The sequence below is a fragment of the Podarcis cretensis genome (genome assembly GCF_951804945.1).
Source record: "Podarcis cretensis genome assembly, chromosome: 13".
NCBI classification, from domain to species: domain Eukaryota; kingdom Metazoa; phylum Chordata; class Lepidosauria; order Squamata; family Lacertidae; genus Podarcis; species Podarcis cretensis.
Window position 1 is genome coordinate 4,519,006 of NC_137182.1, and position 17,791 is coordinate 4,536,796.

Consider the following 17,791-nt stretch of genomic DNA (forward strand, 5'->3'; position numbering starts at 1 on the left):
TTTCCCAACATCAGGGTCTTTTCCAGGGAGTCTTCTCTTCTCATGAGGTGGCCAAAGTATTGGAGCCTCAACTTCAGGATCTGTCCTTCCAGTGAGCCCTCAGGGCTGATTTCCTTAAGAATGGAGAGGTTTGATCTTCTTGCAGTCCATGGGACTCTCAAGAGTCTCCTCCAGCACCAGAATTCAAAAGCATCCATTCTTCGGCCATCGGCCTTCTTTATGGTCCAGCTCTCACTTCCATACATCACTACTGGGAAAACCATAGCTTTAACTATACAGACCTTTGTTGGCAAGGTGATGTCTCTGCTTTTTAAGATGCTGTCTAGGTTTGTCATTGCTTTTCTCCCAAGAAGCAGGCGTCTTTTAATTTCGTGACTGCTGTCACCATCTGCCATGATTTCCACTTTATACCTCCTCACAATTTAGTCTTTATAAAGTGTGTCAATTGACCTAGATCCAGTTTCATCACTTTCAAAGAAACCTAAGCACCTTTCACGTGTAGCCCAAGTGGTGTGGCAGCTGACTCCTTATGGTGAAATCCTGCACATCTGCAAGCTTTCTGTGTGTGCATGGTTGGCATCCGTCCGTCTCAGGAGACAATGGGGGAGTGTGCCTTCTGGGGTAAGGTCAAACCATTGAAGGGTTGCAGTGTCTGCTGTGGCTATAGAGACCCATAGGGGAGAGACGTGTTTTGTGGCTACATCAATGGGACTGGTATGCTGGCCTTATCCACAGGATCAACTCCTTTTCAGATACCCACATCAGTTCACCATTCTCCCACAATCTAAAGGCATGGGAGATCATGCCACAGGGAAGCAGGATGAGGCCAGTTTACAGAAATCAAGGGGTAAAACTGTTTTTGTAGCACAGATTGCAGCCAGTGCACTGTGGTGAATCATCTTCAATTCCAGCATTACTTGTTTTGGAGGAGGCGAACTCACCCACCTAAAGTGTTTTGTTTTCTTTAATTTAGGTTCAAAACTCTTACATATTTATCTAATCCTTTTGCCACTGCCAACCTCCATCTAAATACCATTTCAATTATAATATATCTGTCAGTTATAATACCAACCAGTAGCTATGGATAAATGTGGTACAAAACAGCACAGGGTTCACTTTAAAGTAAAACACAAAATAAATATATATTTTATTCTATAACTGTAATGGATGTATGGGGTTGCTCATGCGTAAGTTTGCCACCACTCCTGGCTAGGTAGCCTGGTTAAACCTTTCCTGCCTGGAGAGCCCTTCACTTCGTGGCTGTTCAGTCGCTAGCAGAATCCGTCAGTGGGCGTTTCTTAAACTTCTTCCAGCACAAAAGCTCTTTGACGCCAAGTCTACGCCTACTTTCCCTGCGCGGAAGTCTTCTGCGCAGGGTGGGTGTGGGCAGAGGAGGACCTGTGCTCTCCCCGCTGGTCTCCAGCGAAGAGTCCTGGAGACCCCTCTCCAATTCCCCCAACTGTCCCCCTTTATCCCTGGTGTTACGCTGATTTCCTTCCCCAGCCGATGAGTTCCCTCTCTCCCTGCTTGGCCCTTCTCCGGCATCGCTTGGGAGCCCTGCCTCCACTTCTGGCTCCGATGTCAGTTCCCTGACAATAACTGAAAATGATTACGTTCTAAATGGTTTCTTTAAGAAAACAGCTGATCCTGTGAGTAAGGCCTTTCCCACATGTGCCCACCCGGCCATTTTGGTTGGCAGAATTGGCACAGCGATAGGTGCCGCATAATACCCATTGCAAATTTGCAAGACCTCAGTCGTTTAGTGTGGCAGTGCCTACACTTCGGAACTCCCTGCCTGTTGAGATCAAGGAGACGGCTTCACTGGCACCTACTTAAAACATTCTTGTTTAGACAAGCCTACCCAGCGCCTGCCAACCTAGCAGTTCGAAAGCACCTCCGGGTGCAAGTAGATAAATAGGGACCGCTTACCAGCGGGAAGGTAAACGGCGTTTCCGTGTGCGGCTCTGGCTCGCCAGAGCAGCGATGTCACGCTGGCCACGTGACCCGGAAGTGTCTCCGGACAGCGCTGGCCCCTGGCCTCTTAAGTGAGATGGGCGCACAACCCCAGAGTCTGTCAAGACTGGCCTGTACGGGCAGGGGTACCTTTACCTTTTTACCCAGATACTAAAATAGATTAAAATTGCCTCAACTTTCTAAGTATTTCAGCTTTTATAGGTTTTAAAGTAGGGTTGTGAATCTTTCTTGATTTTATAGTTGTCTCTTTTTGTAAACCACTTTGAGAATTTTTTTTACAATCAAGTGGTGTGTAAATTTCATTAAATAAATAATGAAGCCAAAATCGCACACCTATTTGCCTCATTAAATTCAACAAGCACCACTACACCGTCAGAGTTTAACCCCCTCCTTCCTCCCTGTCTTTCAGTGATTATTAAACATGTTGTTGTTTAGTCATTTAGTCGTGTCCGACTCTTCGTGACCCCCTGGACCAGAGCACGCCAGGCACTCCTGTCTTCCACCGCCTCCCACAGTGGATTATTAAGCATACCTTTTAAAATTATCTACTTTTTACTAGCCAGTTGGCATATATGATGTGTTGCTGCCTTGCGGGATATCTTTGGGAGAAGAAAAGGCTCAGAAGTAAACACTAAGAGGTCAGCAAACTTTTTCAGCAGGAGGCCGGTCCACTGTCCCTCAGACCTTGTTGGGGGCTGGACTATTTTTTTTGGGGGGGATGAACAAATTCCTATGCCTCACAAATAACCCAGAGATGCATTTTAAATAAAAGCACACATTCTACTCATGTAAAAACACCAGGCAGGCCCCACAAATAACCCAGAGATGCATTTGAAATAAAAGGATACATTCTACTCATGTAAAAACACACTGATTTCCAGACCGTCTGTGGGCCGGATTTAGAAGGCGATTGGGCCGGATCCAGCCCCCAGGCCTTAGGTTGCCTACCCATGCACACCATCATCATAAACTTTATTGCACTAGCCAAAGGCCATGGCATCATTCACAAAGGGAACAAAAAGAGGCAGACGAAGGTGATAGACTACATGGAACTGGCTGAGATGACTGGCAGAATCCGAGACCAAGGAGAAGAGTCGGTGGAAAAAGATTGGAAAAAATTTAAAGTTTATCTTCAGAAATATTGTAAAATTAAGGAATGTTAGAAAGATGTTGGAATAGAATTATGTGGTTTTAGCAGAAAAGATATAAAGGATTAAGTAAAAATGAATTGGTGAAAGAAGAGAATGCAAAATCACAATATATTAAGATAAATTATTAAGATAAAAACAAAGCTGGAAAGGATTTGCTGAAATATCTAACTGAACTAGAATACAAAAATGGGAGGTGTGAGGAGGTCAAGGAAGTAAGTGAATGAAAGCAAGTGATGTAAAGGTTTGATCTGTTTTTTTTTCAATTGTTTGTATTTTTTCTGTCTTTTTATTTTTCTTTTTTTCTTTTTTCTTTTTTCTCTTTGTAATCTTTAAAATTTGAATAAATATTATAAAAAAAAGAAAAGAAAAGCAACAATAACCATAAAAACATCAGGCACTGCAAATACAATAAACCACGGTCACATCTCCTAGAAATTATTTGTTGCATACAATAGAGTAGCAGGAGGTTCTCAGGTAGAATGTGCCAGCTTAAATGTCCGAATCACCTTTGCAATTGACCGCTATTTTATCTAGTTCTTTTCTCCTGATCTTCTTAGCTGCCAACGCATATAGTGCTACTTCTTAAGTTACAAAGTCATCAGTATCACTAAGCAGCTATTTCACCCTTTCCGCCCTGTTTGAGTGAGTTCCATTCGTGAGCAGGGTTTTTATAAAGTAAAGCCTACACAAATCCAGAGTGGAATCCCTAAGATGGCTGGATGGTGCCTTGTACTCCTTTTTCCAGCAACTCGCTGTGGGTTAAACCACAGAGCCTAGGACTTGCCGATCAGAAGGTCGGCGGTTCGAATCCCCTTGAGGGGGTGAACTCCTGTTTTTCGGTCCTAGCTCCTGCCAACCTAGCAGTTTGAAAGCACATCCAAGTTCAAGTAGATAAATAGGTACTGCTCTGGCGGGATGGTAAACGGCGTTTCCATGCGCTGCTCTGGTTCGCCAGAAGCGGTTTCGTCATGCTGGCCACATGACCTGGAAGCTGTACGCCGGCTCCCTCGGTCAATAAAGCAAGATGAGCGCCGCAACCCCAGAGTCGGCCACGACTGGACCTCATGGTCAGGGGTCCCTTTACCTTTTACCTGCAGCCAAGCTGGTGCCAGATGTACTGCTCTGCTTTCCTTTGGACCACATCTGTGAGGCTGAGAGGCGAGGGGTCTTGTCATCTGGGCAGCCCAGGACATTCAGGCCACTTCAGGGCTGCTAACACAACAGTTTGACATCACACACATCCTGGAGGTACATTCCATCGTCTCTTGAGACAGGTAGATGCCAACAACAACAATGTTGGCCAGTTGCTGGAAAAAGCACCAATGTTTGCCCTTTGCTTAAAGTTGCTGATGTAAGTTAGATTGTCTCATTGCCTCTCTATCGCCTGCCCCTGAGTGCTTGGGCTTTCTCCATCGCTTGACAAAGAGAAGTGACCACTCCCATTTGCTCTCACAACAGTTGATTGGCGGCGGCTGCCTGACTGAAAACATCTGGCAACTTCCATGATGGATCCTGCAAGCAGCTGGAGCCTCACCTAGCCAATGACTCAACACCACTAGGGGTAGCGCTAGAGGAAATTGCACGCAACAAACAGTGAGTGTTCACTGATTGCCAGTTGCGCTCTGAACATGGAAGCAAACAGCAGCAGAAGCTGCTGTAGAAACAATGTGAAATGGGGAGAGAAGGAACTAGATTCATAAATATCTAAAACTAGCTGCGGGGCACTCAGCCAACACCAGGAACAATGCAGAAGGTGAAAAACCACAGGGATTTTTTTTTAAAAAAAGCCTCCCCCCAAAATGATGTCATTGACAAATATTGTGGAGGGGGGAGTTCCTGCAGACCACAGGAAGGAGGACTTCTGGGGGGAGGCTGTATGACCCACAAAGTAGCTACCCCTGCGATACAGGTAGATTCCAAAGATTCAGGAACCAGCAGACTGGTCAGCCACTTTAACCATTTTAGAACGTCTAATGGAAATGTATGAGTATGTTGTAATCCCAGAAACCTAAATATGTCTTACCTAGAAAAAGAATTTCAGACTCCCCACTAGAGAGGACGCAATGGCATAATTTGTGAATGGCTATTTTTCAGTAAACTAGATGCCTCTTCAGACTTTTAGCAGTTACAGGTCACAGAGGGCAACCCCAAACTTTGTCCATGTAAAACTGCCTTTGGGAGGTATCACTTTGTGTCTTGCATCCCAACAGCATCAGCCTCCCCTGTCTGAATCATATATACAAGCACAATGATGAAGGGATGCATCAATGGACAGAAGTAATGTTTGGGGTTCTGCCTGAGCTAAATGTGGCCTAAGGATTTGGGAAGGTCTTAAGAAATGACAAGAGCTACAAATTTAAGGAAGGGTGACTGAACTGACATTTCTGAGAGATGTGATCTCTGCTGTGAAAGGTTGCAAGTATTGAAATGATGTCCCAGCCCAGTCCAAGCAACTCTTGGGGATGGCTGATTAGGTAAGGGAATTCATACCACGCCTGTCATCCAGCACATGAATGGAGCTGGGAAGCACAGCAGACCAAGGTGTGGACTGTGTTGATTACGATTACCTTGTTAAAATCCTATAGCTACCGTAGGCTGCTTAAAACCTCTTTAGAGGCTTTACAGAACCCTTCTCTAACCTGATGCCCTCCAAGCCCTCACGTTATTCCTGCCCATTGACTATGCCGGCTGGCAATGATGGGAACTGCAGGTCAAAATATTTGGAGGGCACCAGGTTGGGGAACACTGGCTCATAGCCTGGATTTGGTGCAGAGATTCTACAGAACTGTGGTCATCCCTGAAAAACAGTGGCACACTGACAGAGGCAGAAGTCACTTGCACCGAAAGTGAAAAGGAGCCTCTTTGCCTGTCAGATAAATGACTTTATTCTGGGAATCCAATGGATGATGATCAAGCGCCCAAAATACGAATTGGTCGTGTCTTGCATGCTGGGTAAATACATATATGCTCATCCATGGTGGAGGTGCTGCCCATAAGTGCACCCTCCCCTTGTTGCAACCAGAAGGGACTTATGCAGGCATAAGTAAATCATGCAGTAGAAACAATAAATTAGCCAAAGGTAGCCCAATATTTGTCTCCATCCATACAGACCCTGCTAGATGTTAAGAGTAGCAGCCTCAGGAGTGCAGAGAATGGCAGTTCAGGAGAGGCCTTTTTCTGTGTCGGCACTTACTGTAAATTGGGGGGCTCCCTCCCCACTGAGGGGCACCTAGAATCTTGGTTGTGGATCTTCTAGGGTATCCTCCTTGCTTTTGACAATTCAAGTATTTTTCTGGGACTCACATCTCTGTTTTGTTTAACTTATACTGTGCTTTTTTGGAATTGTTCTTGTTTTTAGTTTTATGATTATATTGAAACTTTATGGTGAAGGGCAGGGTAAGAATTTTTTTATTAAAAAAACAAAAATGTGTTCTGAAACATGAGGTACGGCTGCTAGTTAGTGCATAAGTGTGGGTTAAAGAAGGTGCGAGAGTTTGCTAGGCTTTGTAGACAGATTAACAAAACAATACTGTCCCTGCCCGTAGGCCTGCAATCTAACAGACATGATTCAGAAAGAAAAAAGTTAGGTACCTATTTTTGAGGAAGCTCATCTTAATATACGGTACATATTAAAGAGCTAATTGTTCATTTTTTGATGGCAGCTAAGAGTCACAGGGATTTGTTTTTGAAGAGATCTGAATAGAGCCAATATTTCTTTTTGGTCTTCCAAAGTTTAGGAACTCACTTTATTAGAAAAGTTTACCGACAAGCTACGCATTTCTAGGGTACAATGCCTGTTGTTGTTAGGCCAATAAAAAAAAAAACTAAATAGAAGTATACAGGAAAACAAGTATATCTGGCCACTACTGTTTCATAAATTTGCATTTCATGCCCAGGACAGAATAGCTGCTGAGACAGAAGGTTCTGGGAGACGAGGAACCAAAGTGCCTGCCTTCTCCTCCTCAGAGGTTTCCTCGGTCCCAATTTCTGGCCTGTCCAACTTGCCTTCTGGTCAGCATGAGGAAGAAACCGTGTGGGGACAGCATGTGCACTCTGGTGTCTCAACATCCATCCTTAGGTGATACACACAGATTCTTTGGTTGGTGGAAAACAGGAATAAAAAGAACTAGGCAGTCTTAAAAAGAACAAGGCTGGAGGTTAATTTTAGTGGTGCACTGAATTAAAGGGAGCCAAATTTGGTGACTTCTTCTTATCTAACAGCTGGAAGCCATGTTCCCTCGGAGATTAAAGTTCTTCCGTAGAAGAACCACATCCTTGAATCTAAGATTGCATAAACTCAGTAGAGTAGAGCATGAGACTCTTAATCTCAGAGTCGTGGACTGAGCCCCACGTTGGGCAAAAGATTCTTGCATTGCGCAGGTTGAACTTGACTACCCTTGTGATCCCTCCCAACTCTACAATTCTATGATGATATGAAACTAGTGTGCAGGTTTTCGAGTGCTTCAGAATTCTTCATCAGGCCAGGTGATAAAACATTTGCTGGTAGGAGAAGGGGGAAGACTGGTGGTTGATGAAGCCATGGATTCTGCTTTTGAGGGCCGCAGCCTGAAATGAACAAGAGAATGTCTGAAGGTTGGGTTTTCTGAAAGTAGCATTAAAATTTTGCATAAAAAATGTAAAAAATACAGGATAAATATTTGATGCCAGTGAATCTAGGATGCTTTCAGTTATGAACCAATGGTTTAGAAGAAATTCTAACACAAAAAACACAGACTTTGAACTTCATTGTAAAGCCTCATAGGACAATGACTATTTCTTCAGATACTGTTAAGCTTGAAAGGCACAAAGTACTGAGAGGTACTCTGAGGAAAACTGGCCTCAGAAAACTTGGAAGCCTTTACTGTAACTTGTGGGAATGTTCAGGGGTGCATGAGAGGATATATTGTGAGATTATATCCTAATCCGACTTGTGCTAACAAGTTCCCAAAATACCAGCAGAGTTTATAGACATTCCCCTTTAAGTTCACAACGGTAGCGCTTGCACAAGTTCGCTAGAACCTCTATAATAATTACTCTGGTAATTTCCCCTTTTGTTCCCTCTTAAAATACAAGACGCAACACAGTCTTTATAAAAGTATAAAAGAGTTTACTCACGTTCTGTTCACAATATGATCCCAGAAGGCAGACAGCTTAAAAAGGTTACATACATTCAGAATCTATCTTATAGGAAGATAGTACTGTCCTCTCTTGGCTGAGAGCCAAGAGGGCATGTTGCTCCTTCAGAAGATGAAGATGAGAGAGAGAGATATGGCTGCCTGCCCTGTGCTTTTATCATTTACCTGCACAGGTGAGGCCACACCCACCTCTGGTCACATGCGGAGGAAGTCCGTCCCCAGGAAGTTTACCTACTTGCTAGACAGACATCCCTCCCCATGTTCTAACATGTACACTCTGGGAATGTTGTCATTGACTGCTCCTGTGTTTACATCCCACATAACTAAGGCTGTGTACCCAATCCTGTTTACTCTCTGGCTCCAGGGTGCTCCTGGAGTGTGTTACTCAGAGTAGTCCCATGGAAGTTAATGGTCTTAACCTGGTCATGTTCATTCATTTCATTGGGCCCAATCCAAGTAAAACTCAGTTGAAAACCACCCCAAAATCTGAAGGCAGCCCTCTTTAGGGAAGCTTTTAATATTTAACAGACTACTGTATTGTAATACTTTGCTGGAAGCCGCCCAAAGTGGCTGGGGAAACCCAGCCAGATGGGTGGGGGGGTTATAAATAAATTATTATTATTATTATTATTATTATTATTATTATTATTATTATTATTATTAATTATTGGTGTGCATAACTAGCAGTCCTTCATAACTAGCAGCAGCTGAATTTCCTCTTTTCCTGGGCAGCTGTGTTTGTAGAATAGACATTCACACCTGGCAGAGTCTTGATTAACTTGCTGTTTTTTCAAGCCTCACTCCGGCAGTTAACCAATGTGGTGGCTCACATGATGGAGTGCTCCCTCATGAGAAAATAATCCCTAGACATAGACAACTTACATTTTAATTCTCTATGTGCAATGAATTTGAGGTGGGGGGGGGAGGGTTTCAGGGCTTTTTTTCAGCAGGAACTTGCCAGAACTGAGCTCTGGCACTTCTTTTTCTAGAAAAACAGCACTGGGGGTGTATGTACATTAATCCTGTGAACCTCCACTGCAGCCCTAATTCATGTTTACCACTAGGTTTATTTAAGCAAAGCATACGGCATAGTGCAAGTTGACTGGTTTTCACATGTTGCCATACAATGTACCATCATCATGTCTTTGGAAGGTTCAAAGTACCCATTATAGAGTATCTCTGCAACAACAGTAGTGCTATCCTTGTAGCAGAGATCCCATTCACTCCCTGCCCACCAACAAGAATACAGTGGTACCTCGGGTTAAGAACTTAATTCGTTCTGGAGGTCCGTTCTTAACTGAGTTACCGCTTTAGCTAATGGGACCTCCTGCTGCCGCCGCACGATTTCTGTTCTCATCCTGAAGCAAAGTTCTTAACCTGAGGTACTATTTCTGGGTTAGCGGAGACTGTAACCTGAAGCATCTGTAACCTGAAGCGTCTGTAACCCGAGGTACCACTGTAGTGTCTATTTCCACAACCTGAAGAAGATAGAAAACATAGGTCCTAATCCTTGGGAATATCCATTTCCTACATCCCTCAATTAGGAGAAATGTCTATTTATTTCTAGCCTCTGCTTCCTGTTTCTTACCAAATTACTGACCCATAATATTACTTCTCTTATTCCATGACTGCTAAGCTTCCTCAGAGGTCGTTGTTAAATACTTTTTGAAAGTCTACGTATGCAATGTCAACTGGATCACCTCTGTCTATATGCTTGTTGACACTCTCAGAGGAGTCCAAAAGGTTAGTGAGACGGGACTTATCCTTCTAGAAGCCAGGCTGCTTCTGCTTCAGCAAGACTTGTCTTTCTGCATGTGTGGTAATTCTGTCTAATAATGCTTTTCCACTCAGCATAATGCCTTCTACTCACTTTACAGTGGTACCTCGGGTTAAGTACTAAATTCATTCCAGAGGTCTGTTCTTAACCTGAAACTGTTCTTAAACTGAAGCACCACTTTAGCTAATGGGGCCTCCTGCTGCCGCCGCGCCGCTGGAGCCCGATTTCTGTTCTTATCATGAAGCAAAGTTCTTAACCTGAAGCACTATTTCTGGGTTAGCGGAGTCAGTAATCTGAAGCGTATGTAACCTGAAGCGTATGTAACCTGAGGTACCACTGTATTAGACATTAAAAGTGTTAAGTCGTGGGTGAACATATCAGATGACACAGCGATTCTTCAAACAGATCTTTATTTGTAAGCTGGAACAGAACTGAACAGCAAACAGCTCAGCTGGCCTGCTTTTATAGGCAGCCGGCTGTCAACATTGTAGCAACAACAACCCAGTGTTTCCCGCCTGAAATAACTGATGTGGACCTGAGTGAAAACTACATACACGATACTCCTGGTGGCCAGGGTGAGGACTTCAATACATAACAAAAACATTTCCACTGAGTGTGGAATATGGAATCAGACCAACTAGCTGAGTGTGGCTCTGACAGACAGCATTTTCTCATACAGAGAGGGGTGTTTCCCAGATCTGCTATATGAGATATTATAATTTAGGTGGTCGCTATTGCAGTACACTTTTGAGGTTTTGGTTTACACCTTAGCAAACTAAGGCCCAGGGGCTGGATCTGGCCCAATTGCCTTCTAAATCCGGCCCACGGACAGTCTGGGAATCAGCGTGTTTTTACATGAGTAGAATGTGTCCTTTTATTTAAAATGCATCTCTGGGTTATTTGTGGGGCATAAGGAACTCGTTCATTTCCCCCAAAAAAATATAGTCCGGCCCCCCACAAGGTCTGAGCGACAGTGGACCGGCCCCCTGCTGAAAAAGTCTGCTGACCCCTGATTTACACTTTTCTTTAGCAGATATTATTTTTCTGGTTATTTTAGTATGTGGGGTTTTTGTAAGTGTTCTCTTTCATTGGGAAGAGCTGTGACCCTTTTAAAATAATAATTGGGGGGCCAGTTGCTTAGTATCTGAGCTGCGTCTCATGCCCTGTTTGTCATTTTGCACCACTTAGAACAAATCCCAGCTGGCGAAAATCCTAGTCCTGTGGACTGTGAGTCATGGATATTAAATAACCATCATATGAGCTGCTGTGTGCGGCTGGGGGTGGAGGGGCTGGAGAAAGGTATGTCACTGTAGTGTTGTACAGTATCTTATCACAGAACAGCTTGTAGAGAACAGATAATTAACATAAAGGCACAGCTCAGGTTTATTTTAGGCACAGCACGGAACAAGGATGCTTGGAACTGCTGAGAGAAACCATTCTTAGTTTGGAGGGAAATTAGGGTATGCGGTCTCCCCAATGATCCATGTGGCCATTTTCAATTTAACAAGCCAGGGCGTCACGCCGAAGACATCTCTCTACAATAGAGGATATTTTACTGAGGATGGAATAAGCTAGTTTTCATGAGAGTGGCGTTTTCTGAATGATGTTTGCATGTTGTTTTATAACAGCCTGAGTAGCTTGGTGTTGCGCAGGATGTCTTGGACTATTGCACTTCACTTTTCCCCATGGAAATAGCTACACTGCACACCATCAAGCTGTTGTATGTCATTCCTCCTTTTGTGCGGTTTTGCAAGAAATTGGGAGTTTTTCTTTTCACTGTTGTAAGGCAGGGATAAGGGGAACTCGATCTGATTGGTGGGCTGGATCCTTGCCTACTCACCCCTCATGGGTCAAGCTTGACAAGGCCAGCCACCTGTAGATCATCCGGAGTCGCAGTGGTGTCACTAGAGCCTGATTTGGCTTGCAAGGGTCTTCGGAGTGTTCTACATGGCCCAACCATCTGCTGGTGGTCAGGTCCTGCAATACCCCTTGCAAGGCACTTCAGAAGACTTGTCAGTCAAGCAGAGCAACACTTTGCAAGCTGCTTTGGGGTAAGCTGATCAACAGTGCCTACAAGCCCCTTTCATTCCTTACTTGCCCTGCACTTGGTGTGATATAGAATCATAGAGTTGGAAGAGACCACAAGGGCCATCGAGTCCAACCCCCTGCCAAGCAGGAAACACCATCAGAGCACTCCTGACATATGGTTGTCAAGCCTCTGCTTAAAGACCTCCAAAGAAGGAGACTCCACCACACTCCTTGGCAGCAAATTCCACTGTCAAACAGCTCTTACTGTCAGGAAGTTCTTCCTAATGTTTAGGTGGAATCTTTTTTCTTGTAGTTTGGATCCATTGCTCCGTGTCCGCTTCTCTGGAGCAGCAGAAAACAACCTTTCTCCCTCCTCTATGTGACATCCTTTTATATATTTGAACATGGCTATCATATCACCCCTTAACCTCCTCTTCTCCAGGCTAAACATGCCCAGCTCCCTTAGCCGTTCCTCAGAAGGCATCGTTTCCAGGCCTTTGACCATTTTGGTTGCCCTCCTCTGGACACGTTCCAGTTTGTCCGTGTCCTTCTTGAACTGTGGTGCCCAGAACTGGACACAGTACTCCAGGTGAGGTCTGACCATAGCAGAATACAGCGGCACTATTACTTACTGGCACTATTAACTCAGCAGGTACAGGTTATGTGATCCGGCTTGGCCGAAATGACCCTGTGGGCCAAATGGAGAGGCTCCGTAGGCCTAATCAGACTCATGGGCTGCAGGAGAAGCCCCTCCCACAGCTGGTGCCTCTCAGAAGCAGGCTTCTTCCCCTTGTTTGATGATGGGAAGAAAGAAGCCTGGTTTTTGCAGGCACCTGGTATGTGAGGAGTTCTCCTTGGTGCTGCAGATGCTCCCTAAGCAAAGCCAGCCCTCACTGCTCATCCGCTAATAGATGGTGGAGGCAGATACCTTGCTCCAAACAAAGGAACAATTCAGAGCTCACTTTAAGCTCCCAACAGTTCCTTTGAAGCTATGTCTGTACCTGCCCCACACCTAAAGTCCTATGGGTGGGGGGCATGGTTTGGAGGATTGGCCTCATGGGCAAAATTGATTTTTAGGTTGGGCTTTTTTGATAATTACATATATGCTGATTAGTCCCAATTTATCAGACTTAAGTTCAGGGCTTTTTTCAGCCAGAACACACCAGAACTCAGTTCCAACACCTCTCAGGTGGGCACCATTGCCATTATAAGAGAACAAGGGAGGCATTCGTGGTGAGTTCTGGCACCCCTTTTTCTATAAAAATACGCTGAAAATATTTCTATCCATTCCACCTTTCCCCTGAGGTTCTCAAGGTACCATTCATGGCTCTTCTTTTCCCCGTGTTATTCTCACAAGAACACTGTGAGAGACAGGGGACATGCCCCAAACCACACATTGTGTTTCATAGAGCCAAGTGGTGTTTTTAACCCTGGTCCCTCAGGTCCTAGTCCGTTTAATATACAGGTAACTTGCATTTTTTGCAAGGGTTCAGTGGCAGGGATTGTCTTGCCAAAGGCAAGGTGGTCTTTTTTAAAGTGAGATTCAGAAGCAATACAAAATACACAAGTGTGTGAGAAGATTAAATATTTTATTCTAAAACAGCAAGCAATGTATACATACCAAGCAAGCCCTTCAATCTGCCACTTGGAAGCCCTCAAGATGCGGCGAAATGACTCCCCCAGGTAGCCTCAGTTTGCAGGGCCCTGCGGCCCATCAGTCCATGCACAAGCTTAAAATAAACTGCCCAAACCGTCCGATTTTGTAGACAACCTGTGTGGCTTCCAAGACTGGCTACGTGCAGATCATCCACCAGCCATCCCCTCCCAATGCCTGGCTTTCTCAAAACAATGTCCAGCATCAAAGAAGGTACCCAGCATTATCCTCCACAACTGAATAAGGCAGCTGGATGGGGGGGGGGGCTTCAGCAGGACATTAAAGACTGTTATCACATCATCAAAAAACTTAACAAGAGCGAGGGAGGGGGAAAGAACAGAGGCAGGAAGGGTAACCGTGTCAGATCACTCGCTTCTCCATACGTTTTTGTCTTCCTGATGCATTTCCACACATATACACAGGTCCACACATATATGCAAAAACGTGTAAAGCCGGGAACTCCCAGAAGTGGCTCCCCTGCAAGGTGGGAGCTGCTTACTGGGCTTGGAGAAGGTGGTGTGGGGGCTCTGCCAGGGGCCACAATCCTCCCGCCGCCTTTCCAAAACCTAGTAAGCACTTGCCCAACTTTGGGAAGGAGGCTTGAGGGCTCCTAGGACTCTGCCAGAGTAGGACAGGTTGACGTCTTCCATTTTCAGCTTTCAAAAATGAGTGGTGCTGAAAAGTCGTAACATGACAGGAATTAAAAAGATATTTTGGAGACCTGGGAGAGGAGACGGTGGAAGAAGATTGGAAGAAATTTAAGGACTATTTGCAAAAATATTGTAAACTGTATGAATGTTAAGGAGGATGCTTGATCACAAACAACTTGGCACCATTGAATTAGATAAACTGAACTATGAAGATAAGCTAAATTTAGGAAAAAATCAACTTTTAGAAAATGATTAGGCTAAACTAAAAAGTTTTAAAAAGTTAAATGAATATATCTAAAATTTAAGATATAACATTGGAAAATTAGATAAGGTGGGGACAAGGTGATAAATTGCTGAATTAATTTTTATATTTTGGAACGTAGGAGAGGGAGATGTGAGGAAGTCCAAAAAGGATAAGAAAATATGTTATGAAATGTGATGTTTTTTGTATGTTTTGTTTATTATGTTATAATTTAAAGAAAAAAACTATTAATAAATATTATATATATAAAAAAAGATATTTTGGTTAAATCAAAATAATTTAGTTTTGCTTGGTAAGTAAAATGTGTGTAGAGTTGCATAGAAATAGTTAAAAATGGTTGCCAAGTCCTTGCAGTTATACTATTATGTTGTTATTGTTGTTGTTATTTCTTCTTATTATTTAGCATTACCTAACATTTTCAGAAGGGATGCGGGTGGCGCTGTGGGTTAAGTCTAGGACTTGCCGATCAGAAGGTCGGTGGTTCGAATCCCCGCGACGGGGTGAGCTCCCGTTTCCTCGGTCCCTGCTCCTGCCCACCTAGCAGTTCGAAAGCACGTCAAAGTGCAAGTAGATAAATAGGTAGCACTCCGGGTGGGAAGGTAAACAGTGTTTCCATGCGCTGCTCTGGTTTGCCAGAAGTCATGCTGGCCACATAACCCGGAAGCTGTACGCCGGCTCCCTCGGCCAATAAAGTGAGATGAGCGCCACAACCCCAGAGTTGGCCACGACTGGACCTAATGGTCAAGGGTCCCTTTACCCTTTACCTTTTAACAGTTTCAGAAGGTAAAATTAAAATTCTTGTTTTTTCAACAGCAGCTCAGTACTTCTTCATAAAATGTAGACTTACCAAGCTAAATGTTATCCAATCACAAAAATAATAGCACCCAAAAACGTATTTTTAAGACTCCCCCTCACTGAAAAGAATTGCAGAATTTAATTATCACCTCCTAAATGACACGCCCTACTGCCAGAGCCCTCGTATCTTCTTCCAAAAGCCAAAGCCAGGTAAGCCCAGCTTTGCACAGGTGGGGGAGTAAATGAATGGAGGGTGGGTTTCCTCCCCTCTCTGTTTATTTGTTTATTTCTCCTTCCCACAACACAAAGCTGTGATCACAGAAGTAAAACAACAAAACAAGCAAGTTACCTGCACCTACACCTCATATTCTAGAAGGAAAAGGTAGAAGTGAATAAGCTGGGAGAGGGAATAATTTTCTCTTGAAATGTATATGGTGACCCTTGTCAGCAGTACCTTGTGGCACCTTTAAGGCCAACTACCGTAATTCAGGCTTCATGCTTATCAGGCAGCAATCCCCATCGAATTCAGCCAAATTCTATTTTTAAGTAATGTATGATGATTGTGCCACAGGGCCAACCCAATACATGTTGGCACCTAAGGAAAACTACAGAATGGCATTCCCACTCCCCACTAGGGAAAAAGGGGTGAGTGAATTTCTAAATCAGGAACGGGGTGAGGTGGTGGTGGAATAAAGTTCTACATCTTCTGCCCCTGTGGATCCTGCCACCTTATCTCCTGGGTGGCCCAGCCCTGTTGTGCAATGATCCCGTAATAGAAATTGTGACAGCAAGGGCACATTCTGAACCAAGGTAAGGCACCCTGGGGTTAAGTATTTCTTAGACTGCAGTGTTTAAGTGTCTACTGTTCCTTTGCAAAGGAGGAAGATAAGAAGGGAACGAGAAGCAACTGTAACAGCAGGGACCCATTTGAACCGAAGTAAGACTGTATTCAAATCTAAGTTAGATGCTAAGTATTTGTCAAAGTGCAATGCTTAAGTGTTCACAGTAACTTTACAAGGGAGGAGGATGAGGAGAAAGCCAAAACGATTTGGTCGAGTCTCTGTGACCTCTTTGGCCATGCCAGGTCTGGCAGCCACCAGCCATCACTGCGTATAAAAACCATTATGAGAATTATAAGGTCTAAGGTAAATGAATAAATGTACCAGGCAACACATACATACCGGTAAATATATAAACCACATGTCTGAAACAGTACAGGGAAAAAAGTTCTGAAACCATTTTGTCTCTCCCAAATTGACCTCAAATATTCCTCTGCAGTTTGGATGGAAATGGGAAAACCTGCCTTAAGGGCACATTTAAGATATGAATAGGGTGAGCCTGTGACCTGGACTCAGGAATGAAGTATTTATCATCACAAAAGTATAGCCAGACTCTCCAGGTAAACCCATTAACAGCCAGGTGAACCTATCAACAGGTTTCCTGCCAGACAGGATTCTGCTGTAGACTGCCCCTTCTGTGATGTATGTATGATGAACTGGGGGGTGGTCTTGGGCTGCAGGGTGGCAATTTCAAAAAGTCTATTTAAAGCTGTGTGCACCCGTTGTTCTGGGTTCCTCCACCCTCATGCATGTGGTGAGTGAGGACCCTGTTGCAACAGTTAATAAAGATCAGGCTTACTAGCTGCTTTGCTTCTCAATAGTCTCTGGTTGGTCTCTGATTTTCTCCTACCGACAGAGAACCTACAAAAGGACTCTATATGGGCTCTTGGGTACCCCATAAGGAGAAAGGAGCAGTTCTTTTCTTATAACAAAACACTTGGTTATTTTGCAGGGCTAACTTGGCCCACACCTTCTCAGCCATTGCCCCACTCCCTGCAGTATGGGTGTGAGTTTTATCTGCATAGGCATTGACAAAGTAATTTTTAAAATGTTTTTCAAATGCATAAAACATGTATGAAATGGTCAGAGGCAGTAATGCTTCTGAATACCAATTGCTGGAAACTGCAGGAGGGGAGACTGAGGCATCCTGGTCCATCAGGCTCTTCTTAAAACCTTAAAATGTGACAAATTATTTAAATAAAAATTGTGAAGTATGGGAAGAATTTGCTGAAATAATGAATTAAGATAGAATACAAAAAGGGAGGTGTGAGGAGGTCCAAGAAATAAGTAAACGAAAGGATGTAATTTGGATTTGTACTTTTCTTTGTTATCTATGTTTTTTTATTCTTTTTTCTGTTTTGTTTTTTTTGTTGTATTTTTGTATTTTCTTGTATTTTTTGAAATTTTGAATAAATATCATTTTAAAAAAAGTGAGTTGGAAAGATTATGAACACCTCTCTTTGAGGCTACCTTTTGTTTCTGGATTGACAAGCTACAGCTACACAAAAATCCTGGATACCTGAATT

At 43.8% G+C, this 17,791-nt stretch overlaps 2 protein-coding genes across 3 annotated transcripts in view; one reads left to right on the top strand and one right to left on the bottom strand.

Moving 5' to 3' along the window:
- LOC307201050 (uncharacterized protein) overlaps positions 1 to 17,791 on the top strand; it is a 136,431-nt gene that overhangs the window by 43,503 nt on the left and 75,137 nt on the right. Inside the window, exon 2 of one of the 2 annotated variants that reach the window (XR_013832493.1) lies at positions 4,584 to 4,718. Coding sequence is in view for 1 of the 2 variants with exons in the window: in XM_079950187.1 (XP_079806313.1) it covers positions 16,305 to 16,363 (59 nt within the window). In the remaining variant the exon portion in view is untranslated. Of the gene's footprint in view, positions 1 to 4,583; positions 4,719 to 16,304; positions 16,364 to 17,791 lie in introns of both variants that reach the window. The other variant, XM_079950187.1, reaches the window with a different exon arrangement.
- The window catches only part of LOC307201049 (uncharacterized protein), an 86,792-nt gene continuing 75,799 nt past the window's right edge, over positions 6,799 to 17,791 (bottom strand). The window contains exon 8 of the mRNA XM_079950186.1: positions 6,799 to 7,691. Coding sequence (XP_079806312.1) covers positions 7,602 to 7,691 — 90 coding nt within the window. The 3' untranslated portion in view covers positions 6,799 to 7,601. The remainder of the gene's footprint in view (positions 7,692 to 17,791) is intronic.